The sequence below is a fragment of the Echeneis naucrates genome, chromosome 6 (assembly GCF_900963305.1).
Source record: "Echeneis naucrates chromosome 6, fEcheNa1.1, whole genome shotgun sequence".
Lineage (NCBI taxonomy): Eukaryota > Metazoa > Chordata > Actinopteri > Carangiformes > Echeneidae > Echeneis > Echeneis naucrates.
This window is the reverse complement of record NC_042516.1, coordinates 8,515,791-8,535,833: the sequence shown is the minus strand read 5'-3', so window position 1 is coordinate 8,535,833 and position 20,043 is coordinate 8,515,791. Positions and strand designations below refer to the sequence as shown.

Here is a 20,043-nt window from a genome sequence, read left to right as displayed (position 1 = left end):
GAGAATAACTATTAAAAAGCAGCAATTAGTAGCGTATATTCTGTCTTACACGGCACCCAATTGCTAAGACAATGTCTTAAGTGGTGCTGTTCCTCCTATTGATTTCATAGTGTGCCTCTGCAGAGCTGATTAATCTACTGTAGGGTGATGGTGCGATTCAAAATATTGAAAAAAAAAAAAAAAAAGAAAGAAAGAAAGAAAAAGGGGAGAGGTAAAGTTGATTGTTTTCTTAAAATCATACTGTTCGATATATTTTTATCAAATGTTTTGAGTGCGTGTGTAAATGTTGTTAGCGTTTCATACATTTAATACCAGTGAATTCCCAAAACTAAAATTAAGGCACTTACATTGTTTGTTTTACGAAACCTTATTGCATTTTCAGTCTTTATTCATTATCATTTTAGCACAGCTTTTGGACCATGCAACAAATTGAAATTATTTGAAGAAGTTCTTTTTAAATCCACAAGAATGAATTTCTACGAGTACGTATAATCTTCCCCAATCGACATGAAATACAAAGCATTTTGGCTCACCCAACTAAAACATATATAGGGGCATTCTCGTTCTCATTTTTTAAGTCAATTTAGCTCTAGTTCTCAGCATCTTTCCACATCTCTGGTGTTCACTGAATTACTAAGTGCCAGAGATTACTGTCTACACAACTCCATTACCAAGAGCGCAGATAGTAGGCTACAACGCTGTTAATTGAAGCATTAGAGAAGACATCTGCATCCCAGAAAGAGTGGATTCCAGCTGTGAAGTGTGGGCTACATAGTCATTTGCATCACATCTGTGGTGCTTAACGAAATCTGTGAAAATGCCCTTGAGCAAAGAACCGAGTCCTTTCATGGTAAAACAATTCTCCCTGGTGCTTTCTCCAACATCCTTTTTCCGTTCCCTATGTAGTAAATAATACACAGAACCATGATCTAAAATATGACCTTTGATTAGTTGCTTGATTCTTAATGGAAGGACTCTGGAAGGACGCTTCTTTGTTAATTACATGTCTGCAATCGACTGCATTTTGTCTTTACCTTGAGGATGTCACCGTGTGCCAGATGAAAGGTGCTGGCAGTCATATTAATGCCTTTGCCTGTTTGGACCTGAATGCTGTACACACATTCGTGACTGTTGTCATAGTTCATTGGATAGTTTGGCGACAAAAGAACTCCCTCATTGTTGGCAACTGTTGATCCACACTCCGCTGCAAGAAAATCAACACAAAGACAAAAGGAAATATCAGTTAAGCAACAAGAAGAACTGCAATTTCTGATCCTCCAATCTTTTCTCCTTAAATCCTCAACAGCAGTTCCTAAACTCTACTACTTCACCCTGAAATTAACGGACATTGTATCACAAACTCATTTCACATCATATGCAGTAGATAATGAGATAAAGGTATAACTCAGATGTTTTATTTGGATTATTCTTATGCCATGTGAAGTTCCTATTCCTTTATTACTTTATTTTATACTCAGCTGGCACTGACACATTGTGATAAATTCACCAGATTATCAAACATTTGCAAGCTTCTAACTGTTCCGAATGAATGTCAACATAAATGTTTTTCTTATTTTCTTCCAAACACCATTATGTTATAAAAGCAGAAATTCACAGGCTTTTTTTTTTTTTTAATAAGTGCAGCCTTTAATGGAAAAGAGCTCTCCCAGGATCGCATTATCCGAGCCACTAACATCAGTATTAACTACAGATCCGAGCTTCTTCTTCTAAAGTAGATCAAATTCTTACATGTCTCATAAAAGTTTTTATTTTTGCTACATATATTTAAAACCTCACCATGACAATAACCATTCTGAAATAAGGAAGGAAACAGAATAAAAGCAGCTGACCACGTACCCACACACCTTGGCAGAGGGGCACTCCACATACGACGGCCACCTCCCAAACACACAATCTCCCTTGCCCCTTGCAGACGATAGCCTGTATTGCAGTAGAATGCCAGCGAGTCACCAATTCCAAACCTAGAGCCCGTATGCCAGCCAAACTGAGGGGTCCCAGGGTCAAGACAGGGTTCCAGATTGTATTCTGGAGAGACAATGGCCAAGAAAAGTCATTTGCAAAAGCTAAAAATTTCCCAGAAATATATTGGTAATATTCTATTACACTGATGTGCTTACTGATTGCATACCGTAATTTTCGGACTATAGAGCGCACCTGAATATAAGCCACACCTGCTAAATTTACAGAGACAAACAGTTTTCTACATATATAGGCCACAGGTGTCGGAAATATGGGAGGAAATGGCAGATGGCAGGAATTATGATACACAGAAAGATTTGGCCTTTTCGCCAAATCGATCGCCTTGAACTTGAAAGCTGCATCATCTGCATTGCTTGGTGTGTTTTCCTTGATAAGGGTGAGCGCATGAAGCGCAAAATAAATGACTGATCTGAAGAGTTTAGTGTGAGTGTGTTTCATTTAATTTGAACAATTTCATGGGTCCACTGTGACCTGTTGGGTAATTTCATAGGTCTGATGTGACGCTAAATGTTTTTGGCTGCATGAAGCTTGTTACCCGTAAAAATCCATAAATTAGCAGGATAGTTGTTTAAGCCGCAGGGTTCAAAGGGTGTGGAAAAAGTAGTGTTTTATAATCCGGAAATGACGGTATTTGAAAACTCAAACTGATATCTGGATTAGGAACGGGCTGTACTGTGTGTGTATGGGCTAGCAGTGGCCTAACCGCTCCTTCCATGGACTTTATGTGGCAGAAAGTAGAGCTACGTACTGTAGGCCTATTGATTTCAGGGCAGCAACATGCCACACTAGAATGTGGCCTGACAGCATTGGCAAATTTTCATCAAAAGGTCATAAAAGGTTAAAATTAATTCTAATCAGGAAATCTATAGATGCTAATTACAGAGCATGCAAGGACAGACACACACACACACACCATATTTCATGAATATTAATGGCTGCATAAGTTGTGCTTCACTTCAGCAAACAGCAGGCAAACATTTAGCCAGAATGCCCATGAAGCACGCTCTCTCTCTCTCTCTCTCTCTCTCTCTCTCTCTCTCTCTCCCCCCCCTTCTTCAACTTTACTGTCTCTTGCCCTTTCTCTCCCTCATTCTCTCTCTCTCTCTCTCTCTCTCTCTCTCTCTCCCCGCCCTCTCCATCAAGCCTGCTCACTCAGCATTACCATCTGTCTCTTCTCCTCTCTAAGTCTGGTATCTCCACTTTTCTTTAATTCTCCGTGTCTTGGTCTCAACATGAAGCCTCCTTTACTTGTGTACTCCCTCTCTCACTCCATTTGACCCATTTTCTTTAATGATCAGGCCTATCAGTCAGATGCCCTCTACCTATGCGACCTTGTTGTATATTAATTATCCTCCACTGATCGGCACAGCCTGAGGTACAATGCTTTATGTAGAGTTTAGAGAGGCATGAATTGTCTTTCCATTTCTGCTAGTTTTGCCATCTAACCCCCTTTTCAGCACTTTCTCCTGCCTGCCTTTTACACACCAGAGAAGGAGATGTTGAATCCTTGCAGTGATATGGAGAAGTCAGAAATGAAGCGTAGCTGGGCCTTGAAGTTTCCATACAGGCCAGCATTAACTGGTGCTGGCCTCTCAGAGCCAGTAAGTCGGGCCAGTGGCTGGGCGAAGCTGCCATTTTCTGTTATTAGAAGATAGTCATGGTGATCCTCCAAGTGGAAGGAGTGAAAAGTGAACTGAACGCCTAAGAGGAGAAAATTAGAAAGACCAGTTTAGGGATTTCCAAGGTAATACAAAGGAGCTATGACAAATATACAAGCACAGTTTGAAATATGAGAATTTTAGTTTTTCATGTCCATAGTAACCTACATGCCTATATATATATATATATATATATATATATATATGTATATATATATGATGCTGTAGAGATCAGACTAAAAATTCAATCCCAAGCCAAAAATTTTGGGCAAGAACTTAAAGTTCAGTGTGACTCTTAAATATACATTTTATATAGTTGTGAATGTTACTGTGAATAAAGATAAGCTACTCAATCTACAGAGCGCAGTTAGGGTTAACCCGCATACATTAAATAAATGCTTCAAACAACAGCAGGACAGGAATACTAACCAAATGGCCATTTTAAAATAAAATGCTATTTCACCAAGAACAAAGAAGCTCTATGAACTGTGCCCAGGGTTGTTCAAAAGGATCAAAATTTTTCACTTGAAAAAAAAAAAAGAATCGTCAAATTTCAATATCATATCGGCCCATTTAGGAAGCGCGAGTGCTTGTGAAAGGTGACACATCCATACATGGGGTTGCAAGGTTTGTTGTGTCTTCCAGCCCAGTCCCTTTGGCTCCATGTCACAGCCAACAGTACACTGACTGCCGTTTCATACGAGGGAGAAATCTTCAGACGGACTGTCCTTGCACTGGTGCAGCGGGCCATGGGTTTACTTCCTGGATGATGAAGGCATTGATGCATTCCCCTAACCTAAATCCAAATTTAGCACCTATTGGATGTTACGCGTCAGTGCAGCTCACACCACCAAGCATCACCATGGGCTCACTGATACACCGATAGGTCTAAGATGAGTGCATATAGGCACATGACCACAATACAGACTACTCTCCCACATTATTACTTGCCGTGATAAAATGTATGCAAGTTGAATCAGCCTGTTTTTTTTTTTTACTCAGATTTTCTGTTTGATTGAAAACAGATTCTTGAAAATCACATCTAGGCTTGTAAACCCTACTTGGCATTTCCTGCTCGAACAGTAAGATCTGAGAACATAATTTCACCAACAATGGCTTTTCAGGACAATAAGCAGCATACTGTTGATTTTGTTTGAATACGACTCTTTAATGTCCTTACTATAGCTGGCTCATGTGAAAGAAAAAGTCCAAAATGGTATTAAAATATCAAAATATAAATGATTGATTATGCTTTTTAAAACAGCTGTTATATTAAAAAGTGACTGTAATGTATGTGATCAATTAATACAAATCCACTTAGCGACACAGATTACATAAGATACCTCTAACAATAAATTTGTGTTCTAGTCTATAGCCACAGGATAAAAGTAAACAATGTCATTCACCAGCCAGCACAATTAAAAATCTATTTTCTGTTTTTACAAATAAAGCAGGAGCTTTTTAACTTGCTTCATGTAGTTTCACGGCTTGTGTAAGTGCATTACAGGATTGTTAACTGACTGAGCCCTAGTAGCTGGTGCTCCTGTTGCTGAATGAGAAACTTAAAAAAAAGGAAACCACAGTGTAACTTCAGCGGTTTGATTACTTTGCGCTCCTGTCAGAGATAACTCTTCGTCTCAAGGTCTAAGAAGTGACACTTCATCGTTTGGATTTTGCTGAGACTTGCTTATGACAGCTTGCCTTTCCGAATTGTACTTTTAGTGAATTTACCACAGGTGGACCCCAGTGAAGCAGCACAGAGTAAAATAAATAAAACATACAAGAAAAACAATAAATATATCATTTTTATATACTCTTTGATAATCACATTTGTTTCGGTAAGATTTCTGTACAAGTCCACAGCTTTCTAACTTTGCAGTGTTTTGTTTGTAAGTTTGATCTGTAAAGAATATATGAATATATAACACAGAAAATATGCTATGTGTAGGAGATGACTTATGCTATTGAGTGCTTCACAATTTTATTGCATATCAGTGAACCCCCGAGTGGGAAAATTAACTGCATTTATGTGCAAGTATCTGTATTTATGCCTTCATATCCTTAAGAAGTGGCTGGATCTGCATTTAACTTCAAATTATGAGCAGAAACAGTATAAACAAAAAAAAATCATTCTGTGTTTGACCATATGGAACACACCATGCCAACCTTTACTGTCTACGTTGGAAACCTTTCATCTGATGATGTGAACAAAAGCTAAGTTTTCAAAAACTGGAGTCCAACAGTTCAGTCTGAAACACAATTTCCTTCCACAAGGATGTCTGCTGATGCAAAATAAAAGGGGGTTTCAGAAGACACAACCAGGATGCTGAAGGGTTTCAGACACATCTCACAGACGTCAGATAGAGGATTCAGAATTTTCGCTGCTGTAAAACTGAAAAGAAAAAACAACAACAGAGTACCGGCTACAGGAATCATTTGAGCTGATTACCATCTATTTCTGAGTCTATGGCTGCTCCCTCCACGTCTGATATTTCCAAACGTGTTCCCGTGTTTCCTTCGTGCCCTTTGCTTTCAGTCTCTGTGTAATTTGCCAGGCTGATGGCACGGGCAGTTAGCTCTCCACTCACTGGTTGGTGTGTTTGCCTAAAATCAACGGTGTCACATTCCACTCCCTGTCAATGATACTCACCTGCTCCTCATCTGCTCATCGAGCTGCAACTGATACATTCCTCAGGTCTTCAAACACTTATCAGCAGATTGTTGTATTTGCCACAGTGGAACATGTGCATGCCACTCTGGCTTCCACCATTTGCTGTCTTCACTGGATCCACTGCCTGTTTTCCCTTCAGTCCCTTGGACCCCACCACAACACTCTGCATTTATTGTAAATAAACTCTACTAATCTTCCCATCTTCTTGGTGCCCTCTGCTTGGGTCCCTCCATTCCTCCTGACACTACCATACATGAATCATGGTGTAAGTTGTATGGTGCATGATGTCCAGAGCATCGAAGAGGTTTGGTGACACCACATGATCAAATTAAATAACTTAAATTAATAAATTAAATAACAGTGTGAAACACTATCCAAATGGAGAATGCATGAGGTTGCCTACTGGACAAGAATTGTTCAAACAGGTAAAATAAAGCAAAGTACAGGAGCTACCAATGAAACTACATTCTGATAAGAGGGTCTGCTTTAAAAAAGCTGTTAATTTTCAATAAAGTGCACACCTCAGACTGTATTATTATCCCTACGAACTGTTGGCCAGTTGCCCAAAAAAAAAAAAAAAGTCAGTGCATTTAAATCATCTTTGCTCAGGTAAAATATATGCTTTATGCACTTCTCACCTACTAATATTAAATCCCTGGAATGTTCTTGGAAGCTATGTGTGTCCTTTTAATTTATCGTTTCATAATTTGGCCATTGTTGGCACAACTAAGATGTAAGTGTGTGGTAAGGGCTCTGAAAATTAACACCCTGCTAATGATGTTTGGTACTTGAATAAATCACACATAAAAAAACTATTTTCGTACACACTTAATGTATGTTTGAATGTTGAGGAATGTATAATTTGAAATGAGTGGGGTTGTTAATACCTTTTCCATGGCTGACTTCTACAGTCCATGTGCAATTTAAAGAGTTGGGATAGAGCTCTGGGTATCCAGGTGATAGGATTATCCCTCCAGGTCCTCTGATATCCCCACCGCATGATGCTGAATAGAAAGGGAAGAAAATGAATGATAAGTGTTGGTGGCAAAAAAAATGTAAATTGTAACTGAACCAATAAATCCTTCACCTGAAGACAGAGGGCTGATTCAAATGAATTATGCATTTGAGTCATATCACATCCTGTCCTGCTATTTTTATGAATACCTGTAATTCCGCCGACATGTTTTTTTCTTCTCTCCCTTTCTCTAAACCACCCCAGCTGCCGAGCAGGACAATAAATTAATCATTAATTCACATATCCATCCTGATTTCTTTCTCCTGCTGTACGGTATGTGTAACTGTAGTCATTGTCAGAAAACATTGTAATCCATTAGATTTACTTACGAGACATGAGAGTTAACAAACATATTCAGAAGATAAGAGTAGGTGTTAGTCTGACTCTCACTTGAAAGTGACTTACATTATTTTCCAAATAGAAGCAAACATCCCAGCGCAGCACTCAACTACTTTTCAGCTTGCAAAGTGAATCCAGTTGCATCCCACTGTGTAGAGCAGTTGCATATGAGGCGATAAGAGCTGTTGTCTAAATGACACTAATGTCACCTCAGTAATATGACTCTTATGCATGTTGACTGTTGACATATAATTTATATCCAGAAAGCTCCTTATCTCATCAAAGGGCTTAAATGAGATAAATCTCTCCCCTGGCTGCTGGGGATCAGGAGGTTAATGCTCAATCCGCCTGAAGGTTAACTGGTCTAAATGGTTATTGTTCAAACCTGCAACAATTTTCTCATGCTGTCACGGTGCTGCAACCAAAAGGTCCATTCACATGAAGGGCCACTATATAGCATTCATGAAGTTTGACAGCTTCATTTTCATAAGCCTATGTGGGTTTTTTTTTTGCATGTGTGTGTTTGGATGCCTCAAAACAGCAACAGCAGACAAATATTAGCAGTAGAACTCTTGTGCATGTACATATTTTCAAAGTATTGAATGTCAGATGATGTTTTGGAAGCTCTCTGAGATGCCTGAGGCTGCACAGCTGCACACATCCACCCTCCTCTTTTCCTCTCTCCTTCCACCCTTGGGCCCTCCAGCAAGCACAACACATCAAGGCCTGAATCCTTACCCACCAACAAAATTATATCAAATATTTTATTAATAAGCCAAAATTACATAAAGTCATTAAAAGTGAATGAGTACACTTGGCAAATAATCTACTTCAGAGGGTCCACAGGCAGAAAGCCAAAGCATTTGGCACCAGTCTGCCACGCACCTAGGCAAGAAAACGCTCCAAGATATGAAAAGAATTCTGTGAAAACCATCGAAATGAAGCTGGATTAAAAAGAAAAGCACTGCATCAAATGCATGGTATAGAGTTCCCTGCCAACTCTTGCATGTATTTTATTCATTATATTCTTTCAACTGAGTGATCTGTGATTAGAATATTGTTTACAGTTTGCAGACTGTGGCTATAATCACCATGATTGTCCTTCACTGTGCTTTTAAATGGCACAAAAGCCAAAACTGTAAACCCCTGCTCAAAAAAAACCAAAAAAAAAAAACAAAGCACAACAACCCAAAGATAATATTAGATATTAGCACTATCAGGAGCAGGCTGAACCTAAAGCTTTGTAGTTGAGCATACTCCGTCTTCAGCATTAAAAAATTCATAACACCGTAAGGCGTAAGTCTATTGCAACACCTTGCCAAGCTTTGGTCTGGTCATTCAGACCTGCTATGGACAGCTTCAGCTTTTGTTTCATTAGATTTGCGGATAAATACCACAGTGAAAGAAGCTGCAGTTAGAACCCACTTATCTTTTACCAAAATGAATTTAAAAACCTTTCGGCATTCACTGGTGACAGCTTTTGACCATAAGATTGGCTTTGTTTACTTTCACTATCAATAAACATGAGCTTTATTCATCTTGAATTAATTCAGGACAACAAGTCATAATCAGGTCAAGAGACAGACTTTCAGTGACTTTGTTAAATTCATTTAGTGCCTCAAGGACAAAAAAGTTGGGTTTTGTTATTGTAGGACAGATTTAGCACGAAGGCTAAAAAGAATCATATCATTTCATACAGTGTTGTGCAGAGTCATTGGAAGAGCAACGAAAAAACCCAATAGCAGTGAAATACGGTGCACGAAGAAAACTTCTGTATATGTACCATCGCAAGAGGGCAGTGAGTGGCTCCAGAAGTGGTTCTTCTCACAAACCAGTGGTTCTTCGTGGCTCAGCCTGTACCCTGGGTCACACTTGAAAGACACCATGGAGCCGATGGACAGGTCATGGCTTAGCCGTACGCCATTGACTGGGATACCAGGATCCATACAGGAGTACGTATCCAACGTAACCACTGCAGAAATTTCAATATAAAAGTCATTTTAACAACATCTCTTCTTTAGCAAGTGAGCTTCTACTGAGGTTGTACAGTTGACTTGCTTGAAGTTATGCAAATAAGTTACGACTGCCAACCTACAGAGATGTATATTCAATTCATACACCATTTACGGAATATGAAATTCTGCATTTAGTAACATTTCAGAGTGACATTTATACAAATAAAGTTCTGAGAAGACCTTTAATTTTATAAATAAATAAATACATCACTAATGCACTAGTTTCTGTTATATCTGAGTTTCTTTCTGAGTAACTTTGATAGAGTTGTTTTATGCTTTTGCTAAAGAAGACATAGTATAACCTAGGTGTTATCCACCCATTGAGAGAAAGTCAAAAATATGAGTTCCAGGTGGTGTTCAGGAGTGCAGGGAGGTAATTTCATGGGGAGAGACAACAAAGGGTATAACCTTGGTGAAACAGCACACATAAAGTCCTGTCCTGCATGTGCTGGACCACCTGCTCTGGATTTCGTAACAACATTTTTGCTCCTGGAATGAACTGGTTGCCCAGTAGTGCCAGCTTCCTCTTAATCGTCAGCAGTCCATTCTGCCCCTCCTTTTCCCTGTGATAATACTTTTATTTTTATTATTATTATTATTGTTATTGTTATTAATAAGACAACCAAGCCAACTTAAATCATGACTCGTATCTGAATCCCAATGCCTGTATTAAAACATGCATAGGATCTTCTTAGCATCTTGTTCAGCCTAAATTGGGTCTTGATTGTAAGATTTCAACACTCCATTATAATAACTTCTAGTATACTAGGAAACTAAGAGCTATACTGAAGCGCTGTCTTTCTTCCATGTAGCAGGCCATTGACTAAAAATGATTCCCTCATTATAATAATAATCCGATATCAGTAAATCACAAAAAAGCAATGTACAATGCTAAAGTAATAGTAAAATTTACCATGGTCTGACTGGAAAGTTCAAGTTTCTGCAGTATTATTATGCTGGCCAGCTCAGACACCAAGTACATACTAAGGGAATAATGCAGTGTCTGTGCGCCCAATATTATTCACAGTATAATTCACTACAGCCCTATTTCATAGGGCCAATTTTACAAATGAACTAGGCTGGGTTTCCCCAAAGCAGTTCAGCAGTAATATATGTCCCAAATTGCAATGGAAGAAGCTAATATGATCTTACTGTTATTGCTTTTCGATAGCCTCATCAACAAAAGAGAAATAGACTTCAGAGTGCAACGTAATAAGACACAGGCACTTGTGGTCTGCTTCCGTCAATAATACAGACATAATAACAAATTTTGTCTCATGAATCACATCTGAGTGACATGGGTAATATTGGTAGTTCAAACGATTGTGAAAATAAATTGCACTATGCCAAGAGTGTGTTTTCAGTTTTATTCTCTTTTCTGATTTTTCAAAGATAACCACTCCATGTAGGGTGATGTGGCAAAAATAGCCAACTCTCAGAGGCAAACTTTGTCCTGGGCTTGGTTTTTATTTCATTTATTTTTACCCGCTCACAGAGCAGGTTTTGCTGACATGCCAACAGTGGTGTTTTTAAATTTAGGTGAGGTGAGTACATTGTGTGATGATGTTGAGGTTCCTTGGGGGGGGGGGGGGGGGGGGGGGGGGGAGAAGTAAGCTCATCTCTGAACAAAACTGACACTAAAATAAATTTTAAAGCTAATTGGGCTCACTTGTTATGATAATAATACAAGTGCCCTGGCCATGCAGTGTAATACTTCAATTCATGAACGTAACATATTAATTGGCTAATATTCATTGCCGTATCAAAGTAAAATACTATTGGAACCACTCAAAAATGTTTGCATGCATAAGTCATCCAGTTTATCTTTTGCAGTGTAGTACAGTGAAATTACAGCTCGCTCTCACCTTCATAGAAGATCTTGAAGCCACTGTTTGATCGACTATTATCAGTGGTGAAGAGCAGGTACAGAAAGTTACTGCTACTAAACAGAAACTGAGGGACTTGAGTTCCATTAAAAGAGCCAATCAGAGGAGAGAGGAGGTTGGGACCATCATGTACTTCCAAGAAGTCATAGCTGAGTTCAGTTTGAAACCTTCAAAGTTAAAAAAGAAAAGTGGGAATTACAGAGACGATTGTGCAGAGAATCCATTATAATACCTCTAGGTCGGCAAATTAGACTGTTCACAGTAATCCAACCTATACATTATTCTGACTTTGGGAGATAATTGTGAAAATAGAGTTTGCTAAGCAAGTGCTCCAGTTACTGCAGTAGATCAGATCAATGGGTTTCTTGGACATCTGACATGGTATCCATCTTTGGTCAGCGTTGTGTGTCTATATGAGCATATAAACACTTAATTCTAATATCACTATTAATAATGGAGGAAAAATATACTCAGACCGGCCTCTATCTTACAGATGTAAAGACCTGAAAAAATAAACACTGCGCCTCTCAAATTATGCCAGATAAACCCAAAATAAAATAAGCATAGGAAAAATGGCTCATTTGACATTAAAAGGGCAAGAGATTTTGGCTCATTTCACAGAAATATCATGGAGAAAACAGCTCTTTGTTCCCTTACTAAGGAAAGTGGCAGCAAAGAGAATGCAATGATTATAAAATATGATCATTTTATGGTTTTGCATTTTTATGTGAAGAAATTAAGATCTTAAAGTAACACAGGTATTTTCTTTTTATTATAGCTGTCTGGAAGTGAGATGGAGCCAGTACACAAAATAAAGGATTACTGACTGCTTTCAAAAGGTTTTTTAAACTAGGTCCAGGTATGCCTTCCACCTCCTCTGACTTTCAGTTTCTAACTCTAAGTTTAAAGGATTAAGGCTGACACTTCTGTGTTGCACATGTACAAGTACATTTGCATATAGTACGCAAATGCAGTGCAGTGTGGGGCTATAGGTGCAGAATGGATGGTGTGCAGTCTCATTTTACAGCTGAGCCTTTGTGTGAGGGTGTGTAGCCTTGTCTCACAGCTGAGTTGTTGCAGCACTGGCATACAAACCTGTCAAAGCTGATCTTGATGGAACGTCCTGGTTCGGCTTCAATAACCCACTCACAACTCAGAGAGTCTTTGTAGTAGCCTGGCCACCCCGGGGAGAGGATGACACCAGATGGCCCTGAGTAGTGCCCCCCACAGGGAGCTAAAGTAGCAGAGAGGTGGAGAAATAGTGGGAGGGATGGAGAACATAAAGATATAAATTAAAGATATAAATAGATCGAAGAGTGGGATGGGTGACAGACAGAACAAGGTGGAGAGGAGCGGAGGGAAATGGATGCTGTTTAAAAGGGATACCACTCAGTAATATTTTTGTAGCAACATGAAAAACACTTGAAAAACATACAGGATGAGTCACCAAAGGCAAGTTATACAAACACCTGGAAATAAATGTGGCCCAGTTTGGGTGGACTGAGGACTTCCACATATCCTACAAATTTTTTAAAACCCCATATTCTTTTTTTCCTTTCTCTCACTCCTGACTAGTTGTTATCTGTCTAACTGCCACACAATTATGAACCAATCCGTCTCAGTACCTTCACATTTTGGAATGAGTCCGCTCCACATCACCTTGCCTTCCTCCAGATGGCAAGTGATTGTGTCAGCCCCTTGAGTCTTGATGAAGCCATCCTCACAAACCACAGAGATGGAGCTCCCCAGCTGGAAACTGTCACCAAAGCGTCTGGCATTCAATGGTATGCCAGGGTCAGGGCACTCATTACGCCCAAAAGCTTGTAATGAGAACAGAAGAGAACATGATCTAGAGACAAATGCTCTGGTGTGAATGAGGAATGAGGTCTGTGAGGAGTAGGGAGATAAGGGAAATGGATGTAGCTGTCCATGAAAGATTTAAAAACCCTAACACAGGTCTGCTCTATAAACCTCAGGGTGACAACAGCCTCTGTCTTTAGAACTTGTTGTGCTTTGCTTGGATAAAAAAAAATTACAAAGACACAATGGTAATGAGACATTCAGCACTGAGTGCACTGTCCTAAATGCTGCTTTCTCTAAAGCACCTTAGGTGTACATATTATATAAGGCACAGAGCATTTGTTAAATCTTAAGCAATCATTGAAGAAAAGGAAGAAAAAAAAAAACAGACAAAAAGGACTACACTATCAACTGTAACTATGAACATTCACATTCACAAAAAGCAAAAGAAAATGACTGGTTACATGTATCTGCATATAATAGTTTTACTATGATGTGAGTGTTTGAATTATGCGGCTCAGTCACTCACTGCTATAGGTGATATTGAACCCCCGCCCAGACATGGAGTGATCAGCCTGAAACTCCAGCTGCAGTACATTACTGTTGGACGTCAGATGGGAGGGAACTTCAGCCCCTGAGAAGCGTCCTAGTATTGTGGCTCCTGATTGGTCTCCATCTTTGATAGTCAGGAAGTCATAGGGAGGCTCCAAGTCAAAGTCGTTGAAAGCCAGATGGATTCTGGAGCCGGGCTCAGAGATGATCAGCCACACGCAGTTGAGGTTGTTCCCATAGCCTTCTGGGTAGTCAGGAGACAACACTGTTCCCATGGGAGCAGTGAAGTTGGAGAAACAGGGAACTGTGTGATGGAAGGGACAAAATATAGTAGTAACAATTTAAAACCCTGCAAACCACAGGTGTGGCACTTTACAGCAACTTTCATAATCACACGGCAATCCACATTGTGGATTCTGCCATAGCAGCATTACACTGAAAGATCAGTATAGAACAATGTCAGTGCTGAATAACCGTGCTGAGGTAGCACTGCTCCCATGGGCACTGAGTAGTTGGGGAAACATGAAACATTTCATAGGGCTATAGTATATAGCTACAAAAATACAGACAATGCGTAATATAGGTGTCAGGGATACTTCACATTGTCCAACAGTCAGTCGCCTTACATTATGCATATTTCTGTTCACACACAATGCACTGCATGGTCATTTAACAACACTGTAATTAACCCTCCAGTATTTCAGTGTCATTCTGAACTTTCCAAATGGATAAGTAAGAGCTTCATTAACTGTCCAAAAAAAAAAGAGAAAAAAAAGAAGAAGAAGCCTGTGCTGGACTCACATATGCAGATGGGGATATTAGCGGACCACTGATTGTTGTTCTGGCAGGTTATCATCCTCTCTCCAATCAGCTCAAATCCAAACTGGCATTCAAAGCGCAGAACATCTCCATTTAAAAAGCCACTACCCTCTTGGTAGCCATACAAAGGCGTACCAGGGTCACCACAACTCTCTTTGTCAATTTCTGAGGATGAGAGAAAATGAAGATGGGGGGGTGGAAATGGGAGTGGAAGTGCAGGGGAAAGAAGAGGATTAAGTCAAACCAAGCACTTTGAGGTACTTCTTTCATATAATCTATAAAGGTCCAGGTGAAGACTCAGAGCTAAGGAAGTGGGGGTTTTTTTGACAGGAGTGCAAGACAGGCTGATAGATAAGAGGAAATGCAGACAGGAAAATTAACAGTCAGAATGAGGGAGTCATAGATACAAACAAGAATACAGACAGCGAGAGATAATATCAGCACAAAGGTCTGCGTACCTTTATAGTTGATTTTGAAGCCAATTGAGCCCACGCTCTCGTCAGACTGGAGATGAAGCCACATCTGATGGGACATGCTGACAATCAGGTCGGGGACAAAGCTCCCAGTCAGCCTGCGTACAGGGGAACAAAGGAAACTGACATATCAAAATACACTTTTCAAAGCTCATCTCATCATGCAAGGGGACACATTCCTTAGGCTCTGATTTTGAAAATTTTTTTGCAGGAACCTTAGCATAAGGCATCCCAGTAATGTATGCACATAGTCAATTTAATTTAAAAGTTGTAGCTTTTCAATCATCAGGGTTGGTGTAAGCAGTACATAAATGTCCATTTGGCCGGCAACTCAACAGGTGACAACTATATTTAGCAATTCTTATTTTTTTCTGAAATACTTACACTTGAATTATTGTTTTGGAGTCACCTACTTCTCCCCCATCTCCAATGGTAAGTGAATCATAACCAATTTCAAGGTCAAACTCCTCAAAGTTGATTTGAATGACCTGTGAGGAAATGGAGAGTAAGTTGCGTTTACAGTTTGTACTTCAAACAATCACTGAAAACAGTGAAATAATATTTCAGACCATTCCTACCAGCATGTATGCTTACAAACAGTTTGGACAGTTTCTGCACATGTTCTATAACACACTAGCATACTACTGTGGTCCGCACAGATAGCGTGGCCAACCAACATTGCTGCTGCTATCCTGAAAAACATGTGTAAGTCAAAAACACTCCAGCAGACAAGCAGACAATTAACCATCTCATTTATAAGAAATTTATAGCATAACTTTTCCATAACTTGCTTTTATATTAAATGATTCTGGAGAGAGCTGAGTTGAGAGATGCAAGTCTATGTTGAGAAAGCAATGTCAAATACATTTTTACAAATAGAAAACAACGTGTTTGATCCAACTATGCTATTGAAACAACTTCCTCCTATCTAATCCAATAAAATCCGATCTATTTATATAGCACCAAATCATAACAAAGTTACATCAAGGCACTTTACATATAGAGCAGGTCTAGACCAACCTCTTTGTTGAATTATTTAAAGAGACTCAACAAATTCTGCCATGAGCAAGCACTTGGCGACAGTGGCAAGAAAAAACTTCCTTTAAGAGGCAGAGACCTCGGGCAGAACCAGGCTCAGGCTCAGGATGCTTCTATCTCATACCTCAAATCACAGTATAATATAGGCTTTACTCCGGTACTTTAAAAAATTATGCAAACATCCATAAAACTCCAATCAACAACATCAAAAGAGACTGGAAGGCCACATAACACTCAACGCACGTTAGATCTTTGACTTTTATAATAAAATCCAACATCACAAAATATGGCATTATTTACAATTCAATTCTGCTATCACTAATAGTCCTTCACTTTGCCTGCATGGATTTGTGATGAAAGTCAGGATATGGCATGAGACATTAGTCTGATATCAGTTTATGACTAACATTTGATGGCTGCTTGCTCATCGTCTGTATCCCCTATGCTGGCCATGGAGATGACAATTGCTGCAAAATATCCATGTGTAACAGGCACATTACAATGCACGCATAAGCGCAATTAACATAATAACACTAATGGACCAACTTTCAGTGCCAAGTCAATGGTTTGTTTGCCTTAGAGAGGGCACGGCGGCACAAAGCTTTGGCACTTGCCAATCCTGCTTACTTCTGAACGAATGTTACTTGGTTGGTTATTGTCTATGAGCAGGCCTGCACTGAGCTGACACCCCCATGTATATCGCTCACTTGATAGAATACCAATAGACACAAATTTGTTATAGAAGAGCAGTAATGACCATTACGAAAACAGTTTTGACCTCTTCACTTTGGGGAAAAGCTCATTTCTCATCTCATTCAATCATTATTCTCTCCATTTCTGTTAACCCCAAGGAATTAAGCCAAATCACACAAGTGCCTACAGCAAGGTGTAACTGGCAGTCTGATGAGAACTGACATGCAATCCACTGCAGTGACATATATAAATGAGAGACAGTAACAAAGATCTCAAGTCCAAATGCATTTCTTATGTGACCTTGTCACATCTTGACCTCCTCTTGGAAAAAAATCCATTCATAAATACATGTACAAGAATAAAATGGATGGACAAAGGCTCTATATTGCCAGCAGTGGGAATTTACTGAAGATTTATCACTGGAAAACGCGCTATTTGTGTTTAATGCATAACTAATGAGGAGCACATAGTTAAAAAAAAAAAAAAAAAAAAAAGACAACTGGGAAGTTTTCAAATTTCTCAAAGTCCTTCCTAGGATTTTGTCAATATATAAATCTTGAAAATAAAATCCGTTCATCGTCTCTACTGTATTTAAATAAATACCATGTTTACAGTGCACAAACACCATTCACAGGTATCAGGTATGCATTACTGGAATGGCAGGTAAAAATGCCATGCTTCTTTTCATGTCAGACTAATCCCTTTACCATCTTACATCTACATCTACATCGACAACAGGTGGGCATTTGATCTTGGAAAGAGCATTTATGCTTTGAAGCAATGTGAATATGTGCAGCAGAAAAGTAGTGGTAACTGGTCGATGTACGGATTGCGTAGCCATTTAATTGGTCAATTTAGTCTCCTGAAAAGGATGCATTAGTCTGTTAGTGGTAGTAACAGATGTATAGAGGAGCTTGAACTCAAAAACTATGAAAACAGAGTCAAACTGTTCTAATACCTTGTTTGGATCGCTTGCTGTAATGATCCACACACATTGGGAGTTACTCTCATATTGGATAGGAAAGTTTGGGGAAGTAAAGGTTCCTGATGGTCCCTGGAGATTCGACCCACATGTTTTCACTGCAGAAAAAATAAAGATAAACAATACGATGTTAAATCCACAATAAATATTGATGAGCAGGGTGCTTGGAAGGCAGAGTAATGATTCCTATATTATAACATAAGATATTTAATGTATTGTTTGCAAAAGTAGAGAGAAAGTCTATTGGTTGCATTTCCATTAATCATTTTTTAAAAGGTGCTCGAGGTATTATGAAACATAGTAAAACAGGCAGAGCATTTTGGAATTAGAAAGGAGACCGCTGCAGCAAAGGCTTTCATACATAATTAACAGAAATGAACTTTCCCCTATCTGCATAGAGCCTATATCCAGAGGCACTGCCTTAATCAAACTGTTTTATTAGCTCTTCAGCAGCCTTATTCACCCTTGCAGACAGGTCTGTGGTCGCTCCAAGCAGCAAAGACTTCAGCTACACGCTGGCAAGTAATCGTTTTGGAACCCTGCAGCACATGGTCTTCATCACAGGTAAATTGAGCAGTTGCCCCGATGCTGAGAAGATAATAAATATCTTTAATGCCTGAAAAAGCAATCAATCCCTCAAAAATTACTTCTGATTAAATGTCAAATTCATCATTCATTTTGTGTCACTTACAAAGGCTGCATCCAATATAGCAAATTCAGTAGATAATTGGTGAATGTTCGTTTCATTTAACAACAGGGTTAATTTTTCATACAGTCCATGTAACAACATTCCATTTTACAATGAAGATTGTTTTGCATGTGAAAAAGAACAACGTTCATAAAAGTGCTAGAAATGCAAGCTCTTAAATATATTGTACATTGCAGCTGCACAGAAGATTCATCCTGGACTCTGAGGGTATTTATTTACATGGATAAAGAACCACTCAGCTGTGCAAGGAGCAGAGTGGACTTAATTGTAATATCAGCATGCAGCTGTCTCCGTTTTAGAATTACTAAGCAAGGTTTTAAACCAGCATCAAGTACCTGATGCTCAAGTGCCTAGTAGACAGGAATGTCACAAAGTCCCATGATGCCATAACACAGAAACCAGTTGAGAGCCACATTTTCCCATTATCTTATACTTCACTCTTCTCTACACAAATCTGAGCTCCTTCACTTGAGCTTTAGAAGAAGCAACTCACCTAAAGTCAGAGCCAATCCGTTTGCCATTCTCTGGCTCCCCAGGATCAGGGCAGTAATTAGACACCTGTTTGATTCCTCCTTCATTCACTGAGTGAAAAAGAAGGACCACAAATGAAGCAAGAGAGACACTCAAAATTCAAAGGTTTGTACTTTCAGAAAACACCCTCTGCAGTGAAAGGCTTTGGAGAAGGAGATGAATCTGCCTGTTTGAATGATACAAAGTTATGGATAGTAACATAATTCAGCTCCAGGAATCATAAATGTACTGTTGCTGGACAAACCAAACTCGTTTTCAGTGTCAGAGACTGTCAGTTATTTGGCGTCTCTTGGGGGAATACACATTCATGTCTTGTGGTTTCAAAGCACCAAGTCTCCTACCTGAGCTAGACAAAATAAAGGGAAATGTATCTGGGCTCAGCAGGGACTGAGAGGATCGATTACCTTTCAGATATTATAGCTGAAGTACATTAGGCGTAGCCTTGTCAATTTGGTTTCACAGCTTTTCTATTGTTGCTTAGGAGTATCCTTAAGGTTTGCTCGACCCCCGCCACCTCCCAAACACACACACACACACACACACCGAAGAACTTTACATTTCAATGCAAGACATTTTACCAAAATGTTTTTCATCGTTGACTACTTTCAGGAATTTCATTAACTTTGAAATTAATTGATGTGGGTTATAATACAGTTATGGGTTCAATTAAACGCAATGAATCCACAAGGCACAAGCATTTCTTCACACCCTTTCAATGTTATACAGTATTGTCTTGCAGAAAAGATTAATGCTCTTTGCATTATTCATGTCTCTATGCAATACTGATTCTGTGACACGTACAGTAATAAAGATTACAACCTGTAATCACTGACTGTTTACCTCACTGTGGAGTTAAAGTGA

The 20,043-nt window shown here is 39.2% G+C and overlaps 1 protein-coding gene across 3 annotated transcripts in view; it reads right to left on the bottom strand.

The window, feature by feature from the left end:
- Positions 1–20,043, bottom strand: part of LOC115044612 (CUB and sushi domain-containing protein 3-like) — a 203,345-nt gene that overhangs the window by 120,345 nt on the left and 62,957 nt on the right. For all 3 annotated transcript variants that reach the window (XM_029503737.1, XM_029503739.1, XM_029503740.1), the window contains 15 exons: positions 19,145–19,232; positions 18,406–18,530; positions 17,919–18,040; positions 15,614–15,717; positions 15,215–15,327; positions 14,739–14,921; positions 13,915–14,241; positions 13,211–13,405; positions 12,681–12,819; positions 11,565–11,752; positions 9,468–9,656; positions 7,218–7,334; positions 3,487–3,702; positions 1,858–2,046; positions 1,035–1,204 (listed from right to left, as the gene is read on the bottom strand). In XM_029503737.1, the coding sequence (XP_029359597.1) occupies positions 1,035–1,204; positions 1,858–2,046; positions 3,487–3,702; positions 7,218–7,334; positions 9,468–9,656; positions 11,565–11,752; positions 12,681–12,819; positions 13,211–13,405; positions 13,915–14,241; positions 14,739–14,921; positions 15,215–15,327; positions 15,614–15,717; positions 17,919–18,040; positions 18,406–18,530; positions 19,145–19,232 (2,465 nt within the window). The remainder of the gene's footprint in view (positions 1–1,034; positions 1,205–1,857; positions 2,047–3,486; positions 3,703–7,217; positions 7,335–9,467; positions 9,657–11,564; positions 11,753–12,680; positions 12,820–13,210; positions 13,406–13,914; positions 14,242–14,738; positions 14,922–15,214; positions 15,328–15,613; positions 15,718–17,918; positions 18,041–18,405; positions 18,531–19,144; positions 19,233–20,043) is intronic.